Source organism: Schistocerca cancellata, chromosome 7 (genome assembly GCF_023864275.1).
Source record: "Schistocerca cancellata isolate TAMUIC-IGC-003103 chromosome 7, iqSchCanc2.1, whole genome shotgun sequence".
Lineage (NCBI taxonomy): Eukaryota > Metazoa > Arthropoda > Insecta > Orthoptera > Acrididae > Schistocerca > Schistocerca cancellata.
In genome coordinates, this window is record NC_064632.1 from 198,248,801 (window position 1) to 198,274,399 (window position 25,599).

Genomic DNA, 25,599 nt, shown 5'->3' on the forward strand with positions numbered 1-25,599 from the left:
TATTTCATCAATGTCTGGGCTGTCTCTCTATGGCTGGTCTGAACACAACTCTTTCTCATTACATTGATAATGGCTATCCACCTGCCTTACTCAGATATCCACCTGAGATGCCCTTAATACTGTGAAGTACTACATAGTTTTGAGGAAATACTCCTACAGTGTTTTCTTGCTTTTTTAAATTATTTGATGGGATTTTGCCCTCACCATTCCAGAAGGCTGTGATGTTTGCTACATATTGGGGCTGGCTTACAGCTCAGGTAGGTTCATGTTGTTGTTGTTGTTGTTGTTGTTGTTGTTGTCGTCGCTGCTGCTGCTGCCTTCAATCTCAAGGTGCAGCTGCCCATACTACTAAATTCTGTGCAAACCTCTTCATCTCCGAGTAACTACTAGAACATACATCCATTCGAACCTGCTTAGTGTATTTATCTGTCACTAGAATTGCCCTCACCCCCCACTCCCCACAGTTCCCTCCAATACTAAACTGGTGATCCCTTGATTTGTCAGAGCATGCCCTATCAATAGATCCGTTCTTTTAGGCAAGTTATGCCACAGATTTCTTTTCTCTCCGATTCTATTCGGTGCCTCCTTATTAATTACATCTAATATTCGATATTAACAAATTTCTCTCTTTCAAAAACCATTTTCTCGAAACTACCAGTCTACATTTTATATCCTCCTACTTCAGCCACCACCAGTTATTTTACTGTCCAAATGGCAAAACTCATCAACTTCTTTTACTGTCTCATTTCCTAATTAATTCCCTCAGCATCGCTTGATTTAAATCAACTGCATTCCTTTACCCTTGCTTTGCTTTTGTTGATGTTCATCTTACATCCTCCTTTTCCCCAAGACAGTGTCCACTCCACTCAACTGCTCTTCCAAGTAATTTGATGTGTCTGACAGAACTACAAGGTCATCAGCAAACTTCAGAGGTTTTTATTTCTTCTCCCTGAATTTTAATTCCTTCTCCAAATTTTTCTTCGGTGTCCTTTATTACTAGCTCACTGTATGGACTGAATGATATTGCAAATAAGCAATAACCCTGTCTCACTTCCTTTGAAACACAGCAAGCTGGAAACTTCAGATGTTACATTTTTCTACTCCTATGATTATTTTTTCTTTTTTTTTCTTGCAGCTGCACAAGTAAAAATGTACATGAATGACCTGGAATGTTATTTCGGCTAGTTCCAGTTAAATTTATAGTTAGCTGGTTATTTATTGTCCTGATTATGATGGTAAAATTAGTTACACTAAAAGCTCATTTAATTAAGAGTTATGGCTAATTGACATTCTTACTGCAGTAAGTAATGGAGAAAAACTTTGAGCTAACAGATAGAATAAAAAATACTGTTCCATTCAGTAGGAAGTAGGTATCTCACTAACTTCAGTTTCAATTGCCTATTCCACATCAACACTTACAAAATTCCTAACTTTGACGATCTACCTCTGTTAATATACTTTTTTCTGAATCAGATGACAATCTCACTAATTAATTAAGACACTAAAGATTTTGGATGATTTACAATCCTAAAGAGAGTTTTCAAGATGGATACCATATTCATAAGTAGGGGATTTCCAACTCTGAAAGCTAAACAATATTCCACATGCTTTTATAATTTTTTAATCTTAAAAATTTTTCATAAACCAGATAATAGTAAAAATCTTATGGTCTATGAAAAGTAGCAAAATCTAACCTAGCTGATTATGTAGTTTCAGAAATTCCATCATATTCTTAAGCCTGGCTTCAAAAAGCCATCATTCACCAGTCTCCAACATGCAAACAACCTAGCAACATCATTATGCCATTTCATATCGGAGTCTGTCGTCAGAAAGAAATGCTGGACATCTCTGTGTACCTGATCTGTAAGGTCTCATGTCAGAACTAAATTGAGCAACATCTATGGATCAAGAAGTCTGTGACCTGTGAGCAAACATGTCAGATATTTATGACAGACTGTGTTAAAGTCTGCTAACACCTCTGTGTCAATATCAAAAAGTCTCCAGCAATAGTGCAGCAACATTGTAAGTTAAAGTAAACTCTGCTCTTAGAATGTGTTAATTAGCATCAACAAGTTTTACTGGGCAACTATATTCAACTGTGACATTTTTTTTGTTCAACATGAAAAACAATTTGTCATTCTTGTAAAATTATTCTACCACTCAACATTGTAACTGCACTTGTGAGATTAAGTTTATTTTCCACTGACTCAATGAACTATTGTTAATTATTTCATGAAGAGTAAGACTACTGCGTAGGTCTACTGCACAAAAAGTTTATAGCAAGAACTGCAATGAAGTGCAGTATGTAGTTTTCCTAATCTGCTTACAAAAGAGAATTGTGAAACCTGAACTGGCCATCAATTGTGAATATGACAAAAGTGGGCATACAAGTGATTAATTTATAGCTTTAAATACCATGTGAGCTACATTATGGGGAGTATTCGTTTGCCAGCTACAACAAAGGACAGAAGAGACACCAGCTACCGACAGCACCCAAGCACGTAAAATGGATTAGCTACACATTCTCAATCACTGCTTTTCTTTCATGCCCCACGACTCTCATAACTGCCAATTTTTGTACATCCATCTTCAACTTCGGACAGAAAGTGAGACTAGGGCTGGTCAGTAAAGGAGAATTAAGGGTAACATTTTCAAGAGTATGTCTAAATCACTTTATTCAAATATGTCCCTTTTTGGTGAAGCACTGCATTGTCATCACACTTCTCTAGTGGCAAATATTGGTCCTATAACCAACTTACTAATGAATGGTTGGATGGTAGGTGCAGTTAGCACTTCACATATGAACTGCTCTGTGGACATTCTTCTGTGGAGAATTTGTGTTAGTATTTTGCAACAGCAGCTCATTGATTTCATAGTTTGGTAATATTCACACCTGTCAGCACCTGCTTTCTTCTGGAATTGGAACTACTATATTCTTCTTGGAAGTCTGACGGTATTTTGTCTTTCTAATCCATCTTGCAAACTAGATGGAATAGTTTTGTCACGGCTGGCTCTCCCAAGGCTATCAATAGTTCTGTCACAATGTCATCTACTCCAGGGGGCTTGTTTCAAGTTAAAGACTTTTCAGTACTCTGACAAATTATTTTCGCAGTACCATACCTCCGCTCACCTCCATCTTCCCTCACTTCTCTCTTTTGGCAGCTCATAAATCCTCATGGGCTAGCCATACCAGGGCAGTCTGTGTAAGGGGGGTGGTGGAGGGAAGAACAGTGAAGTGGTGGTGGTTGAGGGAGGGGGAGAGACGAAGAACAGCATGACAATGGGGACAGAGAATTGAGAGCTCAGAGGAGGGGCCTTTAAGCTCTTTCAGAAAATGTAAAAATCCAAATACAAATTTGGGTAATGAAGGTATTATGTATTACTCTGAACTAATCACAGGCTGGCAACCTTAAAACAACTAACACTTTTAGAGAACAAGAAGGTTAGCTGTACATGAAGATGAGCTGATACGACATCTGAGTAGTTTTCTCAGTGTTCTATTATCTGTGCATGGATCCCACAACTTCCTTACTTTGATGATCTAATTTGCAAAATGTGCCTCAGTGTCAACAAAATTCTGTAACTCCTTTATCACAAGCATTAACTAAGGGTCTGCAGACTCGGCTGAAGAAAACTTCTTGCTGTTGTCTCAATACTTCCATTAGCCAAAAGGGGGTTAGCCTCACATGTTCCAGCATTTTTACAGTGCAGAACCAATCTTTGCTATTTGTGACTGGAAGAGGAAGACTGGATAGTGACATTGCTAAAATGTGATATGCAAATCACTCACGCACATGCTCAGTACTCTGTTGGCAGCTGAACATGACAGTTCTTACACATCAGATCCGTTCCAAGCTGACCCAGTTTTATGGTTGTCTTATTCATTCAGCCTGTTTCAAATTTTGACTGTAATCACTATGTCAATTAATTTATTATCATCTGATGGAATGATGGGACATCCAATGTACTAATCTGATTGGGACAGAATGTACCTGAATACATAACTCTAATGTTGAGAAACCAGTAGTACTATTAAAAGATCATATAACAGATATTTGACGTTTATTTCAATGATTTATGGAAATATGTCATTACAAAAGCATTTTTGAAACTAAAACTCTGAAAATATAAATTTGGCTCCTTGGCTGCGACATTATTTATAATTTTATATTCCATGGTCGATGCACAAAAAGGGAACCTTATGGAGCCCAATATTCAATAAAATAAGTTTCAGTGTTTTTGGAAATTCAAGCCCAAAGTGGTATAAGAGGGATAAAAATTTTTATGAAAATATTTGGTTACATTAAAACATTTTTAAAGCTAAATCTACAGAAATAAACATGCTGTAGTTTGCGAACAACATAAAAATTTGATTAAAGAAAAAAAATCTGTGTAGACTACACAGTCTACGCAAGCAAAGCAGCGAGTGCTAAGCTAGTCATACTGTAAAAAAAGGTTGAAATATACAGTAGCAATTGTCTTTGACTCATTAGTTTTTGGTTTAAGAAAACACCTACAAAAACTAAGTATAAATTACCTTTTTTGCTTTAAAAATGAAAGTCATAAAAAAATTCTTTTCAAGTCTAAATTTTACTTAGGTGTTGATGTTTGTGGTGGTGGCGGCGGCGGCGGCGGGAGGGGGGGGGGGGGTAGAGGGGGGTGGGGGGGGGGTGTAGTACCTAATATCTGATTAGTCTCAGGAGTAAGTGTCTCGGAAAGTTTAGGGGCCACTGATCTCGATTCTGTACAAAAGCGAACATTAAACAGGGGTTTTCTCAATTGGAAATTGCCTATGAATATTGTGTGTGAGATCATGTTACAACTCTTGCAAGGAGATCTGTCTACCAACATGTGACAGAATTCAGCAGCAGCACAATTGTATTCTATTGAGATTATCACACTAGTCAGAATGCCAAAACTTTCATGTAAATATAGACCAGAATAGTTTCAGGAACGCCATTCTCAATGCTAATCAGGATCTCAATGGCCAAGTGTGACTATGGTACAAAAAGGCAGACATATGTTTTGCACAACCATGCAGAATGTTACACCCTGTCACTTATCTTGACTCTGGAAATGGTGTGATTACTGCAAGGCCAGTATCCACGAGGACAAGGCAATGACGTCTGGAGTACCACAGATTGCCAGCATGGTGACCACTGTCGCAGCTGCCCGTGATACTGCTGCAAAGAGGAGGGTCAACAATGGTGCACCTAATGAGAACACTGTACACAGAAGCTGCAGCGTGTTGTCTTCTCAGGTAAGTCCTGGCTCTGCATGACAATGGATTTATCCAAATGTGGAGGCATTCATCATCAACATATGGGCCCAGCACCTAGCTTGATGGTACAGGGTGCCACTTGATAAACAACTTCATCGTGTCTAGTTCACATATCAGCAATATTGACAGCTACCATTCCATTTCTGATGCTTTATGGCTAGTCACTGCCCCTTTCTAAGTTCTCTGCGACAGTCAACGGTTCAACTGTTGCTGTAGCTACCATGTTCTCCTGATCTTTCCCCACTGAAAAGATCTGGCCATGGGTTGTCAGGAGACTGGTTTGCCACCATTTGCTAGCCACAATAGTTAATTAAGTTTGGCACAGCATTGAAGCAGTGAGAAAGGACATACCTATACCTGTTGTCAAACCTCAGATCGTCTGTATAGGCTCAGCTGTTGTTGCTTCCAATGACAGCATTCATCATCTAAGTTTTGCACTCCGTACATGCGCTAATAATCTATAAATGTAATCAAGTATTCTTCCTGCGATTACGTATACATACAATAAGTAAAATTTTGATGTTAGCTACCTTAATGACTGGCAATATAATTCAGACATCTCTCTGACGAATTTCTCAATGAGTGACAGAACAAAATATCTGAAGGTATTCATGTATACTAGCTGAATTGTATCTCTTATGAATAAACTAGGAACAACAACTTACATACAAAGTAACACAACCTGCTTCAAATTGATCCCTTACCTCTGTAATTACACTTTGACAAGGATGGACTTCTCCATTTTCTACAACTGGTTTTGTGTGCCTGAAGATGGCTGCCAGTCTATCAAGCCATAGAACAGGATCAGTTTTTGTTCCTTTCTCAGTCTTCACATCATTCTGCATCAAAACGTTAGCACAAAAATGAAAATCCCTCCAACGTAACATGAAAGGCAGTTAATTAACAACATTAAATAAGAGGATGAAAAAATACCCTTTCTGCTCATCTATAAGTTTGTTTTCATTAATTAATACACTTACAATTAAATAAAAAGATCACAAAATATAATCAGACACAATAAAAAATGGCAAAGAAAGGTAAGGACTGGAGGAATTCAGGCTACCAACATGAGTAATGGTGCAGAAAACTTTAGCAGCTAATATCTAAGTTATTTCAGTATTAGGATAAAATGGAACCATATTCAAAGTATCTGAGAAAAGATGGTGAAAGCTTGCTGGATATAAAATGTCGGTGGAAGCCTACAATGGATAGTTTTAAGAAAATGGACATTCATCAACTTTGTACACCTGTAACTATTTCAACACAATCCAAAGTTGGTCCACCACTACTCACTCATAACTACATTCAGCCTTTTGCTGATAAACATCTACAACATTGTAGAGAAATTTCATACAAATACATTACCAATCCTATGGCCCCCCAGTAATTTGCATCCATTGCTTTATCACGCTACTTTTCTATGATGCAACCTTTCATTGTACACTGCCTATAAGCTGATATAATCAGTAAGCAGCTATAGTAAAATCTGTGTCCTTGCTCCCTAATCATTTCTACAATACCTAATGGCCATTTTATCTCTGAGGTATTATCTTTTGTGACCAGAATATATTTTCCTCTTGTGACTTTTCTAGGAGGGTCCAGGATTCAAGAAAGTCATCTTGTTCTCATAAACTGCAAATGTTTTTGTCTAGTACAATTCTGAGGCTGCATTACTGACACACCCCCCCCCCCCCCCCCCCCCCCAATAAACTGCTAGAATACAACTATCCCCAAAACGTTTTATTTTGTGCTTTTATACATCTCAAGGCCAGGTTTTATTCATCTTAATGATGCCTTGAGGGTTTCCAACTGAAATAAAGAATTACTTTTCGACAGCTGTCAGGATATATATTTTTTATAAAAAGAAATATCTGTACAATAGCTTGTCTTCTTGAATCTTTTGCCTTCTTTCTTGATATTCACTCTGTGTCAATGGTCGACAAACCTCTACTTAAATACAGATCTCATTCAATAATGATTAATACCAAACATATTGGATAAAGTTACATACTTCCCCCACTATACCCTTGGTGCCCGAAAACTGACAAGAAATCTTATTTCTGAGTGGAGAGACGGGGTGATGAATCCTCTTACATGTGCTGAAAATTTTTCCCTTTTGACTGTTTTCATTCTAGGGAACAGGAAGAAGTCCCAGGGGGCCAGATATTATTAAAAGGCTAGGCATGAAACACTCGTGAAGTCATTATCAAAAACTGTGTGTATGTCATTGATGTATGACCAGGCAGATTGTAATGATTGAGGAGCCTCTTGTCACGATATAGGCTACTTTTCCGGCAGTACCTTACACAATTATTTTAGTAAACAATGGGCAATACCGCTTCACAATACTCATTTTTCAAAATAAAATGTTAATATATGTCAAAAAATTTTTACAGTCCCTTGAATATGTTTTGTAACTTACCATGGGTAGTTAGCGTTTGCTTAGTGCAGTAGTTGTTCATAAAATATGCGCTGCAACAACCATTCTTTATGGAAATTAATATTATTAAGTCATCATAAATCTGCAGCTCCTTCAACACACATTTCAACCAAACTGATTCTTCTTATGGATAACATTTGGTCAACTGTTTTCAAACAATAAGCAGTAGAGACAACTAGTGAAAGAACACATCACTACTGCCCATCTGACTGCAGGAAGTGTATTCTGATTATTTTCCAAGGTCCCCTCCCATACACAAAACAATTTTATAACTGTCTCCAATTCTTTCAAATGACAGTATCAGGCTGCACCTCAACATGATTTCCTTTTCCATCACAGCCATTGAGAACTACTGAAACTTCGTTGACATAGAGTAGAAAATCCCTTGTTATGCAATAAAAGGCTATCCTGAAAAAGTTGGGCTATGATTTTCTGAAACTGTATGCTAGATTGAGGTATGTCCTCACCTCACCCTGAGCTGCTTTATGTTGCTCTTTCAATCTCTGTTACATTCTTGTTGAGGTAACAGTGTCCTCATTCCTGTTCCTTGTCAAATGATTCAGATCTTCTAATCAGCTTTCCAACACACGGCTTGCCCTAAGCACTTACTGCTACTGCGTACTCAAACCTACATCACTTGTAAGACCTCTAGTACGTCTAAGGTCAACCACCTGTCAGAACATTCATTCATACACTTTCCTGCACGTAGCCTCTATGCAGATTTTATATCAGTATGGTGACTATAAAGCTGCCAGGAAAAACAGACAGATGGGTGGATGATTACAGATAAAGAAATTATTCCAGTAACTTACTACTGCACATGTTCAGCATGAATGACTTGCTCTACAACACATACTTGCCATCATTTTGGTGGCCCCTCGTTCCTCCAAACCTCAAGTTCCCATTTTCTCTCATTTTTATGCTGTGTAGTTTCTCTTTTCTTTCTTTGAACGCTGCTTTTGCATCTTATGCAACAACATGAACTTTTATACATTGCTCTAGTTTTCAGCAAACATCTCCTCTTTGTCTCTTCTCACTTGTTAGATTTTCAAATACTGTATAATGTACTATTTCACTGCCGATTTCCTCTTAAACAACCACGCATAAACACTAATACTGGTGTGACCTTTGCCCGTGTGTCTACTGCTCACAGTTTGTACTTTGCCCCCATTCGTCTTTGACTATAGTTTAATTCTCAAGAATGTGTTTGACACCACCAACTCATGACTGCTACACAATGAGTAAAGTAAACACACTCATCATATAGTGGAGACTTTTTGTGATAATGGTTTTCTGCTTAACATTTCCACTGCATAGTGGCTGGTTATATTTACTCATTCCTTTATTTTATTCCAATCAAATTTACCAGTATCATATTATTGGCTTGTGAAGTGGTTACATACCTCAACCAACTGACACAAAGGATTAATCTGAAAGAAACAGATTTGTTTCATGGCTTGCTGTATTTGATCTGGTGGCATTCGACCCAAAATCACAGAAACACCTGTAAGATAACATTATGCATTAATTCAAACTAAAATAACCAAGCTAACTTCATACAATATAGTCCTTTCAAGAGAATCACAAAAACACAATTGTAACACAGGGTGTATAAGCGAACAAGGAAAAAAATTCTCAGATTATTCCCAGATATGCCGTTTAAAAAATATACTTTTTCTCTGGCAAAAATACACATTTTCCGTGCTAAGTAACAGTATGTTTTCCATAGATTTTCCCTCGGAACTGCAAAACTTATTAATCCTTTGAATGGTTAACCCCTTTCATACACTGGTATAGAACTTCCCAGAAAAAAAGGGGGGGGGGGAATGGGGGAGAGAAGTTTTGGAATGGTGTTTGATGAAAGAAAAGGAGAGAAATTTTGGAATGGTGTTTAATATCAGCAACGTATAAGCTGAATATTTTCATATTATGGGAAGTATAAATTCGAATTGCACCGAACACAGCACGTTAGTTTCTGGAGCTTTGAAATCAAGACTTTGATGCCCTTTTGTAAGCCAATCATATCTCATGCCACGTGATCTCACCAGCCGATGACAACAGATATTCAGAGCATAGGACACATGCTGTAGTAAGCCAACAGCAAGATTCACAGGTTCGAATCCTGCCTCGGGCATGGATGTGTGTGATGTCCTTAGGTTAGTTAGGTTTAAGTAGTTCTAGGGGACTGATGACCTCAGAAGTTGAGTCCCATAGTGCTCAGAGCCATTTGAACAGCAAGATCACTTATGTAGCGCGAATACATAAAGAGGAAAAGTTAATGGTTTACATTAATATACACAGTGTAACAACACGAAAAGCTAAGCTTCCACATATAATATTGGCCTCTAAGATTAATAAGCTACAAGAGAAGCTAAGCTTTCACATGTAATATTAATCTTTTTTGCATGTGTTATACTTTAAGGTGCATCACACAAATGTGCCAGTAAATTTAAAATAATGACATAAATGTCTGCTCTTCTGGGCTCGAAATCCTTCTATGTGGCTGGTCCTCAAAGTGTTCAGTTTTGAACGAGAGTCAAACGCTCTGTGATTTAAGGAATTCATCCCACTTTCTCACATGTCACATAATTCATCTTGTATAAAAGGAAATTTACTTAGTAATGCTTTTCAAACCACCATTTGCAATACTGTCCCGAGAATGTTAGAAATAGGTTTGATTTAGCAGTTGCCAGATAGCGCCAGAAAACAGGCATTACTGCATGTGCGCAGCTGTAGTGATGTATAAAGCATAAAGAGATCTTACATTACACCGTAAAAGAAAGGATACTAAAATGCATAATTCAGCCTGAAGTGCACATTGGTTTGTCCAGATTCACGATGAAGTAGGTCCCACCTGATATTAAGCTTTTCATTGTGGTTTTTGGGACATAAATTTTCTTGGCATAGCAGTACCGTACTATCTCATGTTTGGTTCTTTATTACGGCATAATGCCATATGTGGCAGAAGATGAAAACGTGCGATTGAAATTCAGCGAACTAAAGGTTTATTTTTTCCTCTCGTTTATGTTTTATGGCTGCAGTATTATTCTCCAGTAGCAGGATACAGTAGCATTCTTTGCTAGAGAATCAATTTGTACCAGTCAAAATTACAAAAATTTAGCTGAAAATTAAAACAATGAAAAATTCCCGGGTTTTACCCAGATTACCCGGGTCGTATACACCCTGTAACAGTAAAAGTGAATAATAAAAACAACAAGATAACAAGGCAGAGCCTATTCGAAGTGAATGGTACCCTGGGGTGGGGGAGGGGGTGGGGGCGGGGGAACTCAACTAAGGAACATTTTCAGGTTATTAAAGCATTCCATAACAAAAGAAAATTGAATTCTTGTTGATACACTACAATATTCAAAGAACACTGCTGCAGATTTTGAGTGACAGCATTACATCCAATGAACCATACATCAATGGATATCCAAATATTAAAGTGCACAGGCTTCAACATTTTGTGAAACTAAATAGCAACTATAACATAAAAACTGACACTTGGACCAATTTGCTGCAATCCTATTCAGAATGATGAATCTGCTCTACAGACGACAGCTTCACACTGATTTAAATGATTTCTTTTTTTGTTTTTCTCTTTAATTTTAAGGAACAATGTGTGCTAATGCACAAAATATTTTATTTAAATGGAATTATGAGAACTACTGCTTAAAGCACTACAAAAATCACTTTTAGGAATCAGTACTACAGACCTTATTTTTGATGTGAAAGGAGGACATTTAGGAAGTTCAGAGCAGGGAAGCTCATTATTTATTGTCGCAAAATAAGGGAGAGAGTGTGAAGGATATTGTACGACACTGGGGGTGGTGATCATTAGAAGAACAGTGTTCTTCACTGCGGTGAGATCTTTTCATGTAATTTTGTCATCAGCATTCTGCTCTAAATGCAAAAAATATTTTATTGAAGCCCACCTACATAGGGAGAAATGATCACTGTAATAAAATAAGAGAAATCAGAGCTTACATAGAAAGATTTAAGGGTTAATTTTTTTCATGCGCTGCTCGAGTGTAGGGAAACTGTCTGAAGGTGATATGATATTCCCTCTGCCGGGTACTGGACTGCAGAATAGTCTTGTAGATGTAGATATAAATGCTCTGAGACCCTTAATTACATCTTAATGAGAGCATATTTTGATTACCAACATACACATTACCACTTTCCAACAATACAACAAATTAATAATCATCTCATTGAAGCATTAGGGGAACAAATGGATGGGCTGCTCACCAACCCACACTGCAGACAGTATAGTGAAACATAGACTGATATCCTCTGGAACAAATGTATTACGGGCATTGGAAAGACAAGCTGACAAATCACAATACTGACTTGGAACTTGAGAAATACATTGGCCTTGATCAGCATGTGAACTGGTTATGCTGTCCCTAGGCTCTGAGATTCATCAGTACTCAGATCTGATCAGGCTTTGCATTTTTTTAAACATCTTGAAAACTACTTCAGTTTAATACAGCACAAAACTATTGAATCTAAAGGGTGTTAATGTAATTGTAAGAAGAGTTAAATATGATCAAATGAACTGTTCTAGGATCATCAGAAGTTTGATGAGAACATCAAAACAAAATAGAATTAAAATTGCAACATGTGTAACTGTAGAGAAATTATCAGTGAGGAAATTCAGGTGTAGGCTTTATTGTGAACAGGAAGATTAAAACAATATTCTGGATAATGAAAGAATTTCAGTCAGAACTATTTCAAAAACGAATGACAGGTAGAACATACAAATCATCCAGGTCTGCGCACCAAAATGGTCACATTCTGATGACGTAGAAGACTCCATCCCTCTTCATATGAAGAGTTACAGAAGCAGATAAACAACAGTAAACATCACTAGTAGGGAATTCTAATTTGAAAGTGAATACAAAATGGGAAATTCTGGATACGACACCAGAAATTACACAGATCTGGATACGACACCAGAAATTACACAGATCATATGTAGCATAGTACACCAAGAAGTAAAACAATTGTCGTTAACACATTTGTCCAGGAGAACAAATTAAAGAAATGATTTTTCAGGGCTAAATGGAAAAAAAATAAACTGACTAAATTTGATCAAATATAAAAAAATCTTACACAACATGTGAATTCACCAGACAAGAATTTCAAGTGATCACATAATTCTAAGATGTGTCTTAAAAATGAATACAAACCAAGAAACATTCATCAGGCAGGAAATCCGCACACCAGATCATAATATTTATTTCAGAAAAGGAAAGCATAAACAATTAAAATAAGGAACAAGTTTATCATCTCAGAAAATGATAGTTTATAAAGATGTAGAGGAAAAGAAGCAATTATTTAACAATGGACTCAAGTGAAGAGCAAAGATGTTATAGGTGTGAAAAAAAAACCCTCTAGTAAAGAGAAACCTAGACTTTCAAGGAAACAATATTATTAACATAACTATATATCCTGCATTACCCAAATTATTTGGAAATGCCTGAGATGACATGAAAAGCTGAAATCAAAATTTGGTTAGAGAAACTATTGAAAACAGTTAGTTACTGAAGAATATGAAACTGAAATGTCTGGCAGACATTAAATTTTATCTGTAGGATGGCAAACAGCTGAGTAAATAACATGAAGAAAACTGTACAACCAAACCAGTATTTCTTTAAATGCTTATATGATTCAAGAGATTAGTCGGAAACACAACCAGTTTAATAATGAAAATCCAAAAGTAACAACAGATAAAGTGAAAAAAATATTCACAACAGCTCTAACCAAAATTTTTTGATCCTTAAATTGGGAAAATGACAAAGGAATATTTGTTAATAGAATGTGTCTGAACCACATTTCAATAATGACTATAAACTTGTTAGAGCAAGTTTGAAAGTATGTGCATCAGCTACAATTAGATTAAAGTAATAGGTAACCAACAATCAAAAAAGGAAATTGTACAAATTAACCCACTGACTTACTAATGTTTTTCCCCATAACCAATCTAATATTTGTCATTAAATTTATGAAAATCAGTATATTTTGTGTTACACAGTTTTCTCAAAATTATATTTATCAATGTAATGGTGAGTGAAGGTAATACTGTTTCAGAAGTTTTTGTTGGTGTGGTATACCTGAAAACACTCACTCAGGCATCACTAGACATTTCTCACAGCCATACCTGGTGTAACTTGCATACTACACAATTCTGAAGGGTGTTTTCTTGATGGGATTGGGGGAGATAAACCAAACAAAATGTGCACAATTTGCTGCTTGCAGTCTAACAAGGGAAAGTCCATATTGGGGCCATCCATGTCTAGGGCAGTCTGGTAAGGTGACCTGTTCTATTATATTCACAGCCAGCTGTATTCTAAACTGACTGAAACAAGATTTTTTTTTCCTGACACTTTGTTTAGTAGGATATATGAATTGAAAATCCCAAAGTCCCATCAGGTGAAAGAAGATTTTCTTATCTCCTCTGGTGTATCTTCTCACGAGAGGAAAACATGACAACTGCTAGTCTTGTCTGTCAACCGTGTCCATTGAATTATTGCACTGTATAATTGCTTTGGGCTTCTGGACAAGGGTTTTGGTTTTCCTATCACTTTTTCCTTTTGCTGTTGTACTGACATCTGTCTGGATAGTGGATAAAATATTTACTTCTTTTTTACCCATCCACTTCAGAGCCAAGAGCTTGTATGAAAGTAACACAGGAATCCCTCATTTTTTAGTTTAGATTTTTGGAACTAGTCACGCATATTTTGCCTTGTGGATCTTACTGTCCCTATGGCATTTGTGCCCCTTGCAGAGAGCCTTAAAAACAATGATGAAGAAGTATACCAGTTCTCAACATATATATATACTACATGACCATTGTCCAAAGACGGTTGCATGAGGTCCATAACAACAGCTTAACTAATTGGGATTTCTTTACTGGTTGGGGTCAGGTTTTTTCCTGTACAAATATCAATAGCCACTCTTTGACTCACAAATTTTAGGGAACTGTATTTCAAAATGAACTCTTTTTTGGGGGGATTCAGTTTTATGTAGCAGAATCTACCTCTGAATTTCATGAAGCTTTCATCAACTGCTACATCTTCTTCAGAATAATAAACACTTTGGAAACTCTAAGATGGTCAATAACAGGTTGCAACTTGTTCAGACACTTTGCAGGATCAGAATTTTCATTATTTATGAAATGAAGAAACCTAGAAACCTGTAAGCAACTTCTATACCACATATGTCAGAAAAAAAGGATTGCATTTTTTATGGACCAGTATGACTGAAGCGTTGGCTTCTTCACCTGTGTCGTAAGAGCACATAAAGCAAAATGTGTGTGAATTCCATCAGATGTTATAGGAAACCAAGCATTGTTTGGTAAATTAACAATGTCTCTGTACATATCAAAGGGAGTTAGTTGTTCAGGGAATTGTCTTTGAACCCTAGGATTGATGCCACTAGAACCACGAAACGAAATTTTGGAAGGTTTATCCTGATTTATTTCCCAGCCATTTTTCTACTTTCTGTTTTTTAGCAACACACACACACACACACACACACACACACACACACACACACACACACACACCTGCTACTGCAACATCACTGTCACTATCTCTTTCATTTGGATCACTATCATCACTACTATCATTTCTCCCACTATCTTCATTATCAGCACTATCAGAAACTTCACCTGAAACATCACTTTCACTCTTATTCAACGGACTTTTGATTTCCTCTTCTGAGAGGAACTTTTTATGGCATAAATTGCTTACTGCTACACAGCTAGTGAAAAACCATAAAAACAATTTTTTATAACTCACAAAACACCTAAAGAAATCGAGTGTATTATACACCAGAAAAGAAGAGCTGCTCGGCCCATCTCACAGCTGGCAATGTAATAATGGACTTGAAACCAAAATCTGGCTGTGAGTTGGCTGTATAAGCCAATGGGTTAACAATTAAGTCACTGAAACAGCTGATGACTTTTTGTATTTCATGTAGCTGAAAATAAAGACTGTATGGGAAGTCTAAGAAATAAAGCAAAGAGTAATGAGGACATGCAGTGTTTTAGAAGACTAAACACAGTTTATAAAAAAAGAAGGATCCCTATGTGGCCGAACCAAAAAGTTTACCATTATTGTTTGTTACCAGTTCTGACTGATGATGGTGTCTTTCTGATTTTTAATATGAAGTGTGTTCAAAATCTGAAAGTTACAGAGATATTTTACAATACTGATAGGAAACATACATAAAAGGTAATTACATCACAAATAAAACAATACATTCTGTACTGATAATCATGATATGGGTATAACAATAATAAATATTCTGCTTTTATGTTAAGATAAGAATGTAATGCTATTAGTTGCCCACAAAACAGCTTTTATGAAAAATGCCTTGCTTTAAGTTTGTGTAGGACATGGTTACCACTGTTGCAGTTGCAGTACTTTTTTAAACTACTTAACATTCAATTATTAGAACAGAATAGGTGGCAATATAGAAAACAAGTTTAATATTCTAGAACAGGCAAGTATTTCCCCAGACATACAAGTCGCAAAAATCTTTTTGGTTGGTTGGTTGATTTGGGGGAGGGGACCAAGCAGCAAGGTCACCAGTACCACAGGATTGGGGAAGGATGGGGAAGGAAGTGAGCCATGTCCTTTCAAAGAAACCATCCTGGCATTTGCCTGAAGCAATTTAGGGAAATCACAGAAAACCTAAATCAGGATGGCCAGATGCGAGCTGGAACTATCGTCGTCCTGAATGCGAGTCCAGTGTGCTAACCACTGCGTCACCTTGATCAGTAACCATTTTGTCAGACAAAATAGCGTACAGTATCCATGATGGAAAATCTCTATTTATACCTGATGGAAAATCTCTATTGATAGCTGACAATGTAGGGACTGCCCTCCAAAAGTGCACTCATATTATCCAGCTTTATAAATGCTCTTCCAAATGTTCATTAGACAATTGAAGATGAGAGAAAATAGTCCAAATGTAATTCAAGAGTGGATTGAAATGGGCACATGAATTCTATTTTATAGAAGGTGAATGTGAGACTAAATTATTGAACATTTATAGCTATACTCTGCAAATCAAAATGTGCAAAGGTTGTGACTGTGTACTTTTCACTGTAATATATATTAAGCTTTCTTCTCAATCCATTCATTCATGCATGGATCATGGGAAGAATAACTGCTTGTAAGCTATGTGAGCTGTTATTAGATAAATATTTAACTTTAATACCATAGAAAGGTGATACAGGACAGTTTCTTTTCCCATTGCTTCTCTTTTTAGTGAAACAAGGAAAGGAGAGACTGAAGAGTGTGACTTACACTTTTATGCACTTTGCAATGACTTATAAAGTAAATTATCTTGTGCTACTAAAATGCTATCAATCTTTCATTCACAGTAAACTGTCATGTTACAGCTACAAAATGAGTGGTGCATTGGATGAACAACGACGGTGTACGGACTGTGAAAGCATAAGAGCATACTAAACATTATCAATGCACTCACAGTTTATTTATTTATTTTGCATCATCAGTCCTCTAGCTGGTTCTGAGCAACATGCTAAAATTTCTTCTCTTGCAACAATCTCTTCATTTCATAGTAGCACTTGCACACTAAATTATTCATTGGATGTTTTCCAAATTCTCTCTTCCCTGTACTCTATAGCTCCCTCCAGTACCACAGAAGTTACCCCCTTTATATCTTAACGCATGTCCTATCATCCTGCCCCTTCTCCTTGTCAGTGTTTTCCATATATTCCCTATATTCCCTTCTTTACCACTTCTGTGGAGAACCACCTCAACCTGTACCTTATCAATCCATCTAATTTTTCAAGATCCTTCTACAAATCACATATCAAATGCATTGATTCTATTCTTTTTTGGTTTTCCCAAGTGTGTGATTCACTAACATGCACACTTGTGTTAAAAATATATATTGTCAAAAATTTCTTCCACAGACAGTAACATACTTCTTTTGGCAAGGCATGCTCTCTTTGCCGTGCTAACATACTTTTTATTTCCTTATTGCTTCATCTATCCTGTGTTATACTATATTCTGGCTGGAATTGATCCCGAGACCCAGGATCTTTGATTAGTAATCAAATGACGCTGCCCCTCAACCATGGGTCAACAATACATTCATTACATCATCACATTGTGATATACATATAACAACAAAAATAATCAACAATCTCTCTTTCCTGCTCATCCTGTCCAGTAAGTCTCCCCTCACCCAGGGTTCTGGGTGACTTTTCTGAATTGTACTCCTTTTCCTAAACCTCTCCAGTCATTTTCCTTCACTCTTCTTCCTTCCACTTCAACTTCTCTGTCAGAAGAAGGAGCCACCGGCTCTGGTAAATTTTTTATCTATCCGTTTACATTACCCTGTGATATATATTATACTGATGTTATTGCTCCGAAGATAAACAGACACAGAAACAACACCACTTTGTAAAATAATAATACCATTAAAGAAACAATAAAATTATTTTGCTCAACAATTTAAGACTTTTTAGCTAAATGATCACTCTCAAACAAGGCTGTAGTTCATCATGGTGGTGGTGGTGGTGGTGGTGGTGGTGGTGATAGTAGTATTTCTTCAGGAATAATACAGGATGGTAAAAATGGTGCTAAGAACTCAACTCAACTCAACTCAACTCAACGAACAAAATTATGGATACAGGATAACTGGCAGCAAACTTAATTGAATATATTTTTGGTCTAGTAGAAAAAAATATTATCTGCAGAATGTTAGACCCAGTAGTTGCTCACCATTTACAGTGTTGTGTGCCCAACAGCTGACAACAGACTGCAAGGTAATTAGAAAGTCCATGAAACATTTCAAAAAAATTTTACAAGTAAATACACAAGAGCAATGTAACAAATGATACAATACATGAAAGAAAAACTCTCAACGTATTTTTACAATGTTTACAAATGTTCTATTTGTCCATTCTTCATCACAGGACACACACTGAACTGAAAGTCCCATTCTGCCCATACTCAACCCAGAATACCCAGAATTTCAGTAAGGACACATGCTGCAATGTGGTGTCACAAGTTACAAGGTTCTGTAGCAGATGTGGAACATAAATGCTATCCTTGATATAACGTCACAAGAAAAAGTTGCAAGGCATCATGTATGGTGGCCACGGTGGCCACTTGAGTAGTGCCCGGTCAGCGGCTGCCACACGGCCTATTCAGCTATGTGGTAATCTTATAACCAATTGTAGAAATTTGGAGTGGCATCATCTTGCTGAATGATAACATTTCTGCTGTCACCTTCAAGCTGTGACAGGAGCCACAATTGCAGCATGTCGAGACAGGTGACACCATTGACAGTTCTTTCAGTGAAGAGGAAGGGTCCATAGATTGTCTTGTTGGAGACAGCATGGAACATTTAAAATTTCTTAGAACTGCAAACACATTCAACAGTTTCAAGCAGATTCTCTGTCCACCGTATCTTTGTGTTGTGTCAGTTGACTTTCCTCGTTAAAAGAGTGTGTGTGTGTGTGTGTGTGTGTGTGTGTGTGTGTGTGTGGTGGGGGGGGGGGGGGGGGGGGGGGGCTCGTCCCTGAAGATTAATTTGACTGTAAAATCATTTTCAAGTTGGTTCTGTATACAAATGCTGAATTATGTGCTGAACAATTTTTTTGTCATGGTTTATGGTCTGCAGAAGCTGAAATTTTGAAATTTATAGTTTTACTCTTAATCACTTATGATGGAGTGTGGGACTTTGCAACATCATTATCCTCACATGGTCTACCATCTGTTCTGACATGCTTGACTGGGCCAGGTGTTTCACATCACACAAACAAGCATTCCCTTTGAATTTCTTGTACCACTTCACTATGCTGTTGTAAACTGATGGTGTCTTGCAAAGCTTTTTACAGAAAGCTCTTTGTACACACACAATTGATTGGCAATGGAAAATTCTAGCACAAAAAATGTGTTCTCTGCCTGGTTCACTGCTATTTTCAGTAACTATGGTCAGTGACATCCTACTCGGCAGTTTTTCAAACTAACTTGCCAGCATTACACTACAAAATAGCTTTGAGAGCTTGTCTTATTTACTGTATCATTTGTTACATTACACTTCAACATTTACCTATGCTGAAGTTTCATGGACTTCACAATTTCCCTGTGTGTGTGTGTGTGTGTGTGTGTGTGTGTGTGTGTGACACGTAAGGAAAAGAAGGTATGATCTGAGACAAATGGAGACAGCATATTAGTAGGTTTGTGATCAAGCATGTGAATGAGCCTTTAATGCATCAGGTAACACTGTGTGGAATAGAAAATGAAAACAATGGAATTACTATCTTTACTAAGAAGATTACAAGAAAATTCTCACAGGAGTTACTGATACTGACTCATTTTCTCAATGTACTATCAAAATTGAGACTTGGAATAAACTAAAACAATCATAGACAGAAATCTCTGCATGGTCAGTACCCAAACTGGCTGGAGAACGTATAACATTGACAAAGATCAGGCACATCTGTGGCTGAGAAGAGAAAGACTGAGAGCAGAGTCAGAAACACTAATAATGCTGCACATGCTCAGGCTTTGAGACAAAGAGCTTTGAAAAAGCAAAAATGAAAACCACTCAAGTCAATACATGTCAACTTTGTGGAGTACACTCGGACCATGAACCACACAGTATCAGGTTGCACTATCCTGGCAAAGAAATATCATAAATAGCACAATCACACATTCAAAGTGGCCACAACAGCATGCTGTAATGCTATCCTGTAGGATGAACAAATACATACCAGCCAACTTGTAGCTAACAAGCCTGAAGTCATATGTCAACCAGAAAAGAGAACATGCTTCTTAACCAATGTCACAGTTGTGTGTGATGTGAACATTAATAGTACGGGATCTCAGAAGAAATGGAAATACGAGGATCAGAGCATTGCAATCAGTCAAACAGGTAATGTGAAAATTACATAAATGTCATTCCCATTACCACTGGCACCTCGCAATCAATACCACGTGACTTGAGGAGCAATCTGTCTAGAATTCTAGGATGCAGCAAAAACAGTGAAATACAGGACATAGTACTGTTTGGAACCACCCATATCTTGCCTATAATGTTGTAACATCACTTAATTCTAATACCCACACTTCAAGAAGCTGGAAGTAATTACGTTTATTCTATTTTACTCAGTAACGTAATCTGTTATTCATAACAATAACAACAACAACAACAACAACAACAACAACAATAATAATAATAATAAACCCCGTGGAGGCTTGGGAAAAGAATAGGCCTCCGATATGTTCTGCCAGTCATAAAAGGCGACGAAAAGAACAAACCATTAATAGGGCTAACCCCCCTTTCAGTGTGATTAGTTGGTTCAGGACAGAACTAAAGAAGCCTCAGACAAACGTCGTCATGGTCGGGGACAACGCTTGAACCCTATGCCTGCCCACAATGGTAACGACACTGCTAGCCAACTGGAATATGATTTAAATCCAAATAGAGGTGTTTTGCAGGATATGCTTCCTGCAACCACCCTAGAAGGAAAACAAAGACAGAGGATGAGATGGTCAGATGAAGTTAATCGACACCTCATGTTCTGTTATTACCAAGCAACAAACCTAGGAACCAACACAACTGGATACAGATCACAAGTATACACAACATTTATTACCAGATACCCAGAATTAAAATTTTTAACAGAACAATGACTAGCTGATCAGATCCGTGTAATAATCAAAAACAACAGGATACCCCAGTCAGAATTAGAAAACATTCAACAACAAGTACAACAAATACTGGAACAAAATAATGTGCAATTAGAAGAAGAAGAAAATACAGTAATGGACTCAAACATCCCAGAGCAAACAAACAAAGAACAACATGCATAAATTAAACAATCAGAGGAAAACAAAATCTTAAGACAGCCACCAGAAGAAGCACAAACAGAACATAAAGTGACACACATGTTAGATATAGAAGAAAAATTTCAGTTGACATATATAGAATACAAAGACACAAATACAGACACTAGACCATTCTTGCATATACCACCAAATAACCCACAAGTCGAAACAACAATAACAACTATCAACAAAATCATACACAACAAAATAAATGAAAATACAACTCTGGAAGAGTTACAACTACGGGGTTATATAGGAGCACTCACTACACTAAATATACACACTAGGCGGAGATCAGAACCAACCAACACACAGAAGAAACCCACAAAACCAGCATGGCAACACAGGCTACAGATAAGAATAGAAAAACTGAGAAAAGACATCGGACAGATAACGCAATTTATAAGAAATGAAATGTCAGAAAAAAAAACAAAAAAGGTTAGGTAAAATCTCACAACAAGAAGCGATAGAGCAATTAGATGAAAAGAAGCAGAAACTACAAGCATTGGCCCAATGACTTAGAAGATACAAAAAAAGTGAAAATAGAAGGAAACAAAACCAAATATTCAACACAAACCAAAAGAAATTTTACCAGACAATAGATAACACACACATTAAAATAGACAATCCACCAAACATAACAGACATGGAACACTTCTGGAGCAACATATGGTCAAACCCGGTACAACATAACAGGCATGCACAGTGGATACAAGCAGAAACAGATACATACAAGATGATACCACAAATGCCTGAAGTGATAATTTTCCAACATGAAGTCACCCAAGCAATTAATTCTACTCACAATTGGAAAGCCCCTGGTAAAGATAAACTAGTAAATTTCTGGCTAAAGAAGTTCACCTCAACACATTCACATCTAACTTAATTATTTAACAATATGACTATAATAGAGGGAAACATTCCACGTGGGAAAAGCATATCTAAAAATAAAGATGATGAGACAAACAAAAGCACTGGCAGGTCGATAGATACACAAACATACACACAAAATTCAAGCTTTCGCAACGAACAGTTGCTTCGTCAGGAAAGAGGGAAGGAGAGGAAAAGACGAAAGGATGTGGGTTTTAAGGGAGAGGGTAAGGAGTCATTCCAATCCCGGGAGCGGAAAGACTTACCTTAGGGGGAAAAAAGGACAGGTATACACTCGCACACACACAAATATCCATCCGCACATACACAGACACAAGCAGACATTTGTAAAGGGGTGTAGGACAGTAAATCTTTGACGAGGGCTGTTTGGTTGAATCTGGGAGTGGGGCTGAAGGTGAGGCCTTTGGATAGGACAGAGGTTTCAGGTTGGGAGAGAGGTTTGGAGGAAAGGTTAACTACTGAATTAGGGTGTTGTGGTTCCAGATTGTGTTGATTGGAATTTTGAGGTTTTGGAGGGAGTGGAGCTGGAAGTGGGAGATTGAGTAGATGGGAGAGACTGGGTTTGTGTGCAATGTGAGGAGGTTGAGGTTTGCTGGAAAGGTTGTGAAGGGTGAGTGAGTTGCCTTTCCGGAGGTGGGAAACCAGGAGATTGGATAGTTTTTTAAGGTGGAGGGTGGCATGCTGTTCTAATTTGCGGTTGGCCTGTAGGAGGATGCTCTGAACAGCCGGTGTGGATGTGGGAGAGGAAAGATTGAGGACTTTTATTAAGGATAGGAGTTGACGGGTGTGTTCATTGGCTGAGTTGATGTGTAGGTGAAGGATTAGGTGGGTGAGGGCAATGGATTGTTCAGTTTGGGACTGGTATAGGGACTGATGGAAAGAAAGGTTGCCACCAGAGATGGGAACTTTAAGTGTGAGGCCTTTGGGGGTGATGCCAAATGTCAGACAAGCCTGAGAAAATAAAATATGGGAGTGTAATCCGGCTAGGGCGAAGGCATGTTTGCGGAGGGAATGTAAGTAAAACTTAATGGGGTCGTTGTGGAGGTGTTGTGAGGGTGACATGGTATTAGAAGGTGGAAAGTGTAACATGAGGCTGAAATGAAAACGAAAATAAATATAAAAATACATGGGGAGAGATAAAGGTGAACTAGAAAGCAAATGGAGATCTGGTGTGAAAAAAGGCGAAAAAGTGTTGGTTAGAGCTGGGCTATGTTGATCCTATGGTGAACTTGTGTAGGTAGACAATGATGTGCATAAAGGTTAGGTGGTTGTGTTGCCGCCAAAACACGTTAAAGGGTAGAGAAATTCGGGAAAATTTCGAAAAAACTACGTGTAGATGTATTAAAAGGAGTGGTTTGGTGGTGGCAGATTATGGAAATGAGGCTAACAATTGTTTGATGAAGAAATAATGACGTTAAAACCTGTGGGAAGCGGCTAAAAATGATCGGTGATGTAAGAAAAATGGAAATGGAAATAAAGCAAAAGTTATTAGAACTAGCCGAAAAGGTTGTTTAATAGGTGACAGGAACTGTTTGTGAACTAGAAACGGTGGATTTTATAGCAGCGGTAGTGTTGAAAGCGGAAAAAATTTTTTTGGTTATGGTTTGGAAGTGGGTTACGTATTATTACGTATTACGTATTATTGAGTATATATCGACGGAATAAAGTTGTATAGTAGATTACGGTAAAAAGGAGAAGGTGAATACAAAGTGAAACTACTGGCAAAAACAGAAGGAGGAAATAAGACGACAGAAAATACTTCGAAATGCAACAGTGACAATAACAAATGTAATTGTTGGGTTCAAATTAATGATATGAATATAATAGAGGGAAACATTTCACGTGGGAAAAATATATCTAAAAACAAAGATGATGAGACTAACCAAACAAAAGCGCTGGCAGGTCGATAGACACACAAACAAACACAAACATACACACAAAATTCAAGCTTTCGCAACAAACAGTTGCTTCGTCAGGAAAGAGGGAAGGAGAGGGAAAGACGAAAGGATGTGGGTTTTAAGGGAGAGGGTAAGGAGTCATTCCAATCCCGGGAGCGGAAAGACTTACCTTAGGGGGAAAAAAGGACAGGTGTACACTCGCGCACACACACACATATCCATCCGCACATACACAGACACAAGCAGACATTTGCGAAAGCTTGAATTTTGTGTGTATGTATGTGTTTGTTTGTGTGTCTATCGACCTGCCAGCGATTTTGTTTGGTAAGTCTCATCATCTTTGTTTTTAGATATAAATTATTTAACAGTTACATTGCAGACCCATACACATTCCCTGATACACTTAAACATGGAATAACGTATCTGAAACCTAAAGATCGAGCAGACACAGCAAACCCAGCTAAATATCGCCCCATAACATGCCTACCAACAATATAAAAAATATTATACAGTCATTAAACAGAAATTAATGACACATACAACACAGAACAAAATTATAAATGAAGAACAAAAAGGTTGTTGCAAAGGAGCACGGATGTAAAGAGCAACTGATAATAGATGCAGAGGTGACATATCAAGCTAAAACTAACAAAGGTCGCTACACTACGCATACATTGATTACCAAAAAGCTTTTGATAGTGTACCCCACTCATGGTTACTACAAATATTGGAAATATACAAAGTAGATCCTAAATTGATACAGTTCCTAAACATAGTAATGAAAAATTGGAAAACCACACTTAATATCCAAACAAATTCAAATAATATCACATCACAGCCAACACAGATTAAGCGTTGAATATACCAAGGAGACTCATTAAGTCCTTTCTGGTTCCGCCTTGCTCTGAACCCACTATCGAACATGCTAAATAATACAAATTATGGATACAATATTACTGGAACATACCAACACAAAATCACACATTTGCTATACATGGATGATCTAAAACTACTGGCAGCAACAAATCAACAACTTAACCAATTACTAAAGATAACAGAAGTATTCAGCAATGATATAAATATGGCTTTTGGAACAGACAAATGTAAGAAAAATAGCATAGTCAAGGGAAAACACACTAAACAAGAAGATTACATATTGGATAACCACAGCGACTGCATAGAAGCGATGGAAAAAACAGA

At 37.4% G+C, this 25,599-nt stretch overlaps 1 protein-coding gene across 1 annotated transcript in view; it reads right to left on the minus strand.

Annotated features, from left to right (window-relative positions):
* Window positions 1-25,599, minus strand: part of LOC126091953 (transportin-3) — a 211,400-nt gene that overhangs the window by 70,413 nt on the left and 115,388 nt on the right. The window contains exons 11-12 of the mRNA XM_049907291.1: window positions 9,125-9,225; window positions 5,986-6,120 (exon numbers count right to left, since the gene is read on the minus strand). Coding sequence (XP_049763248.1) covers window positions 5,986-6,120; window positions 9,125-9,225 — 236 coding nt within the window. The remainder of the gene's footprint in view (window positions 1-5,985; window positions 6,121-9,124; window positions 9,226-25,599) is intronic.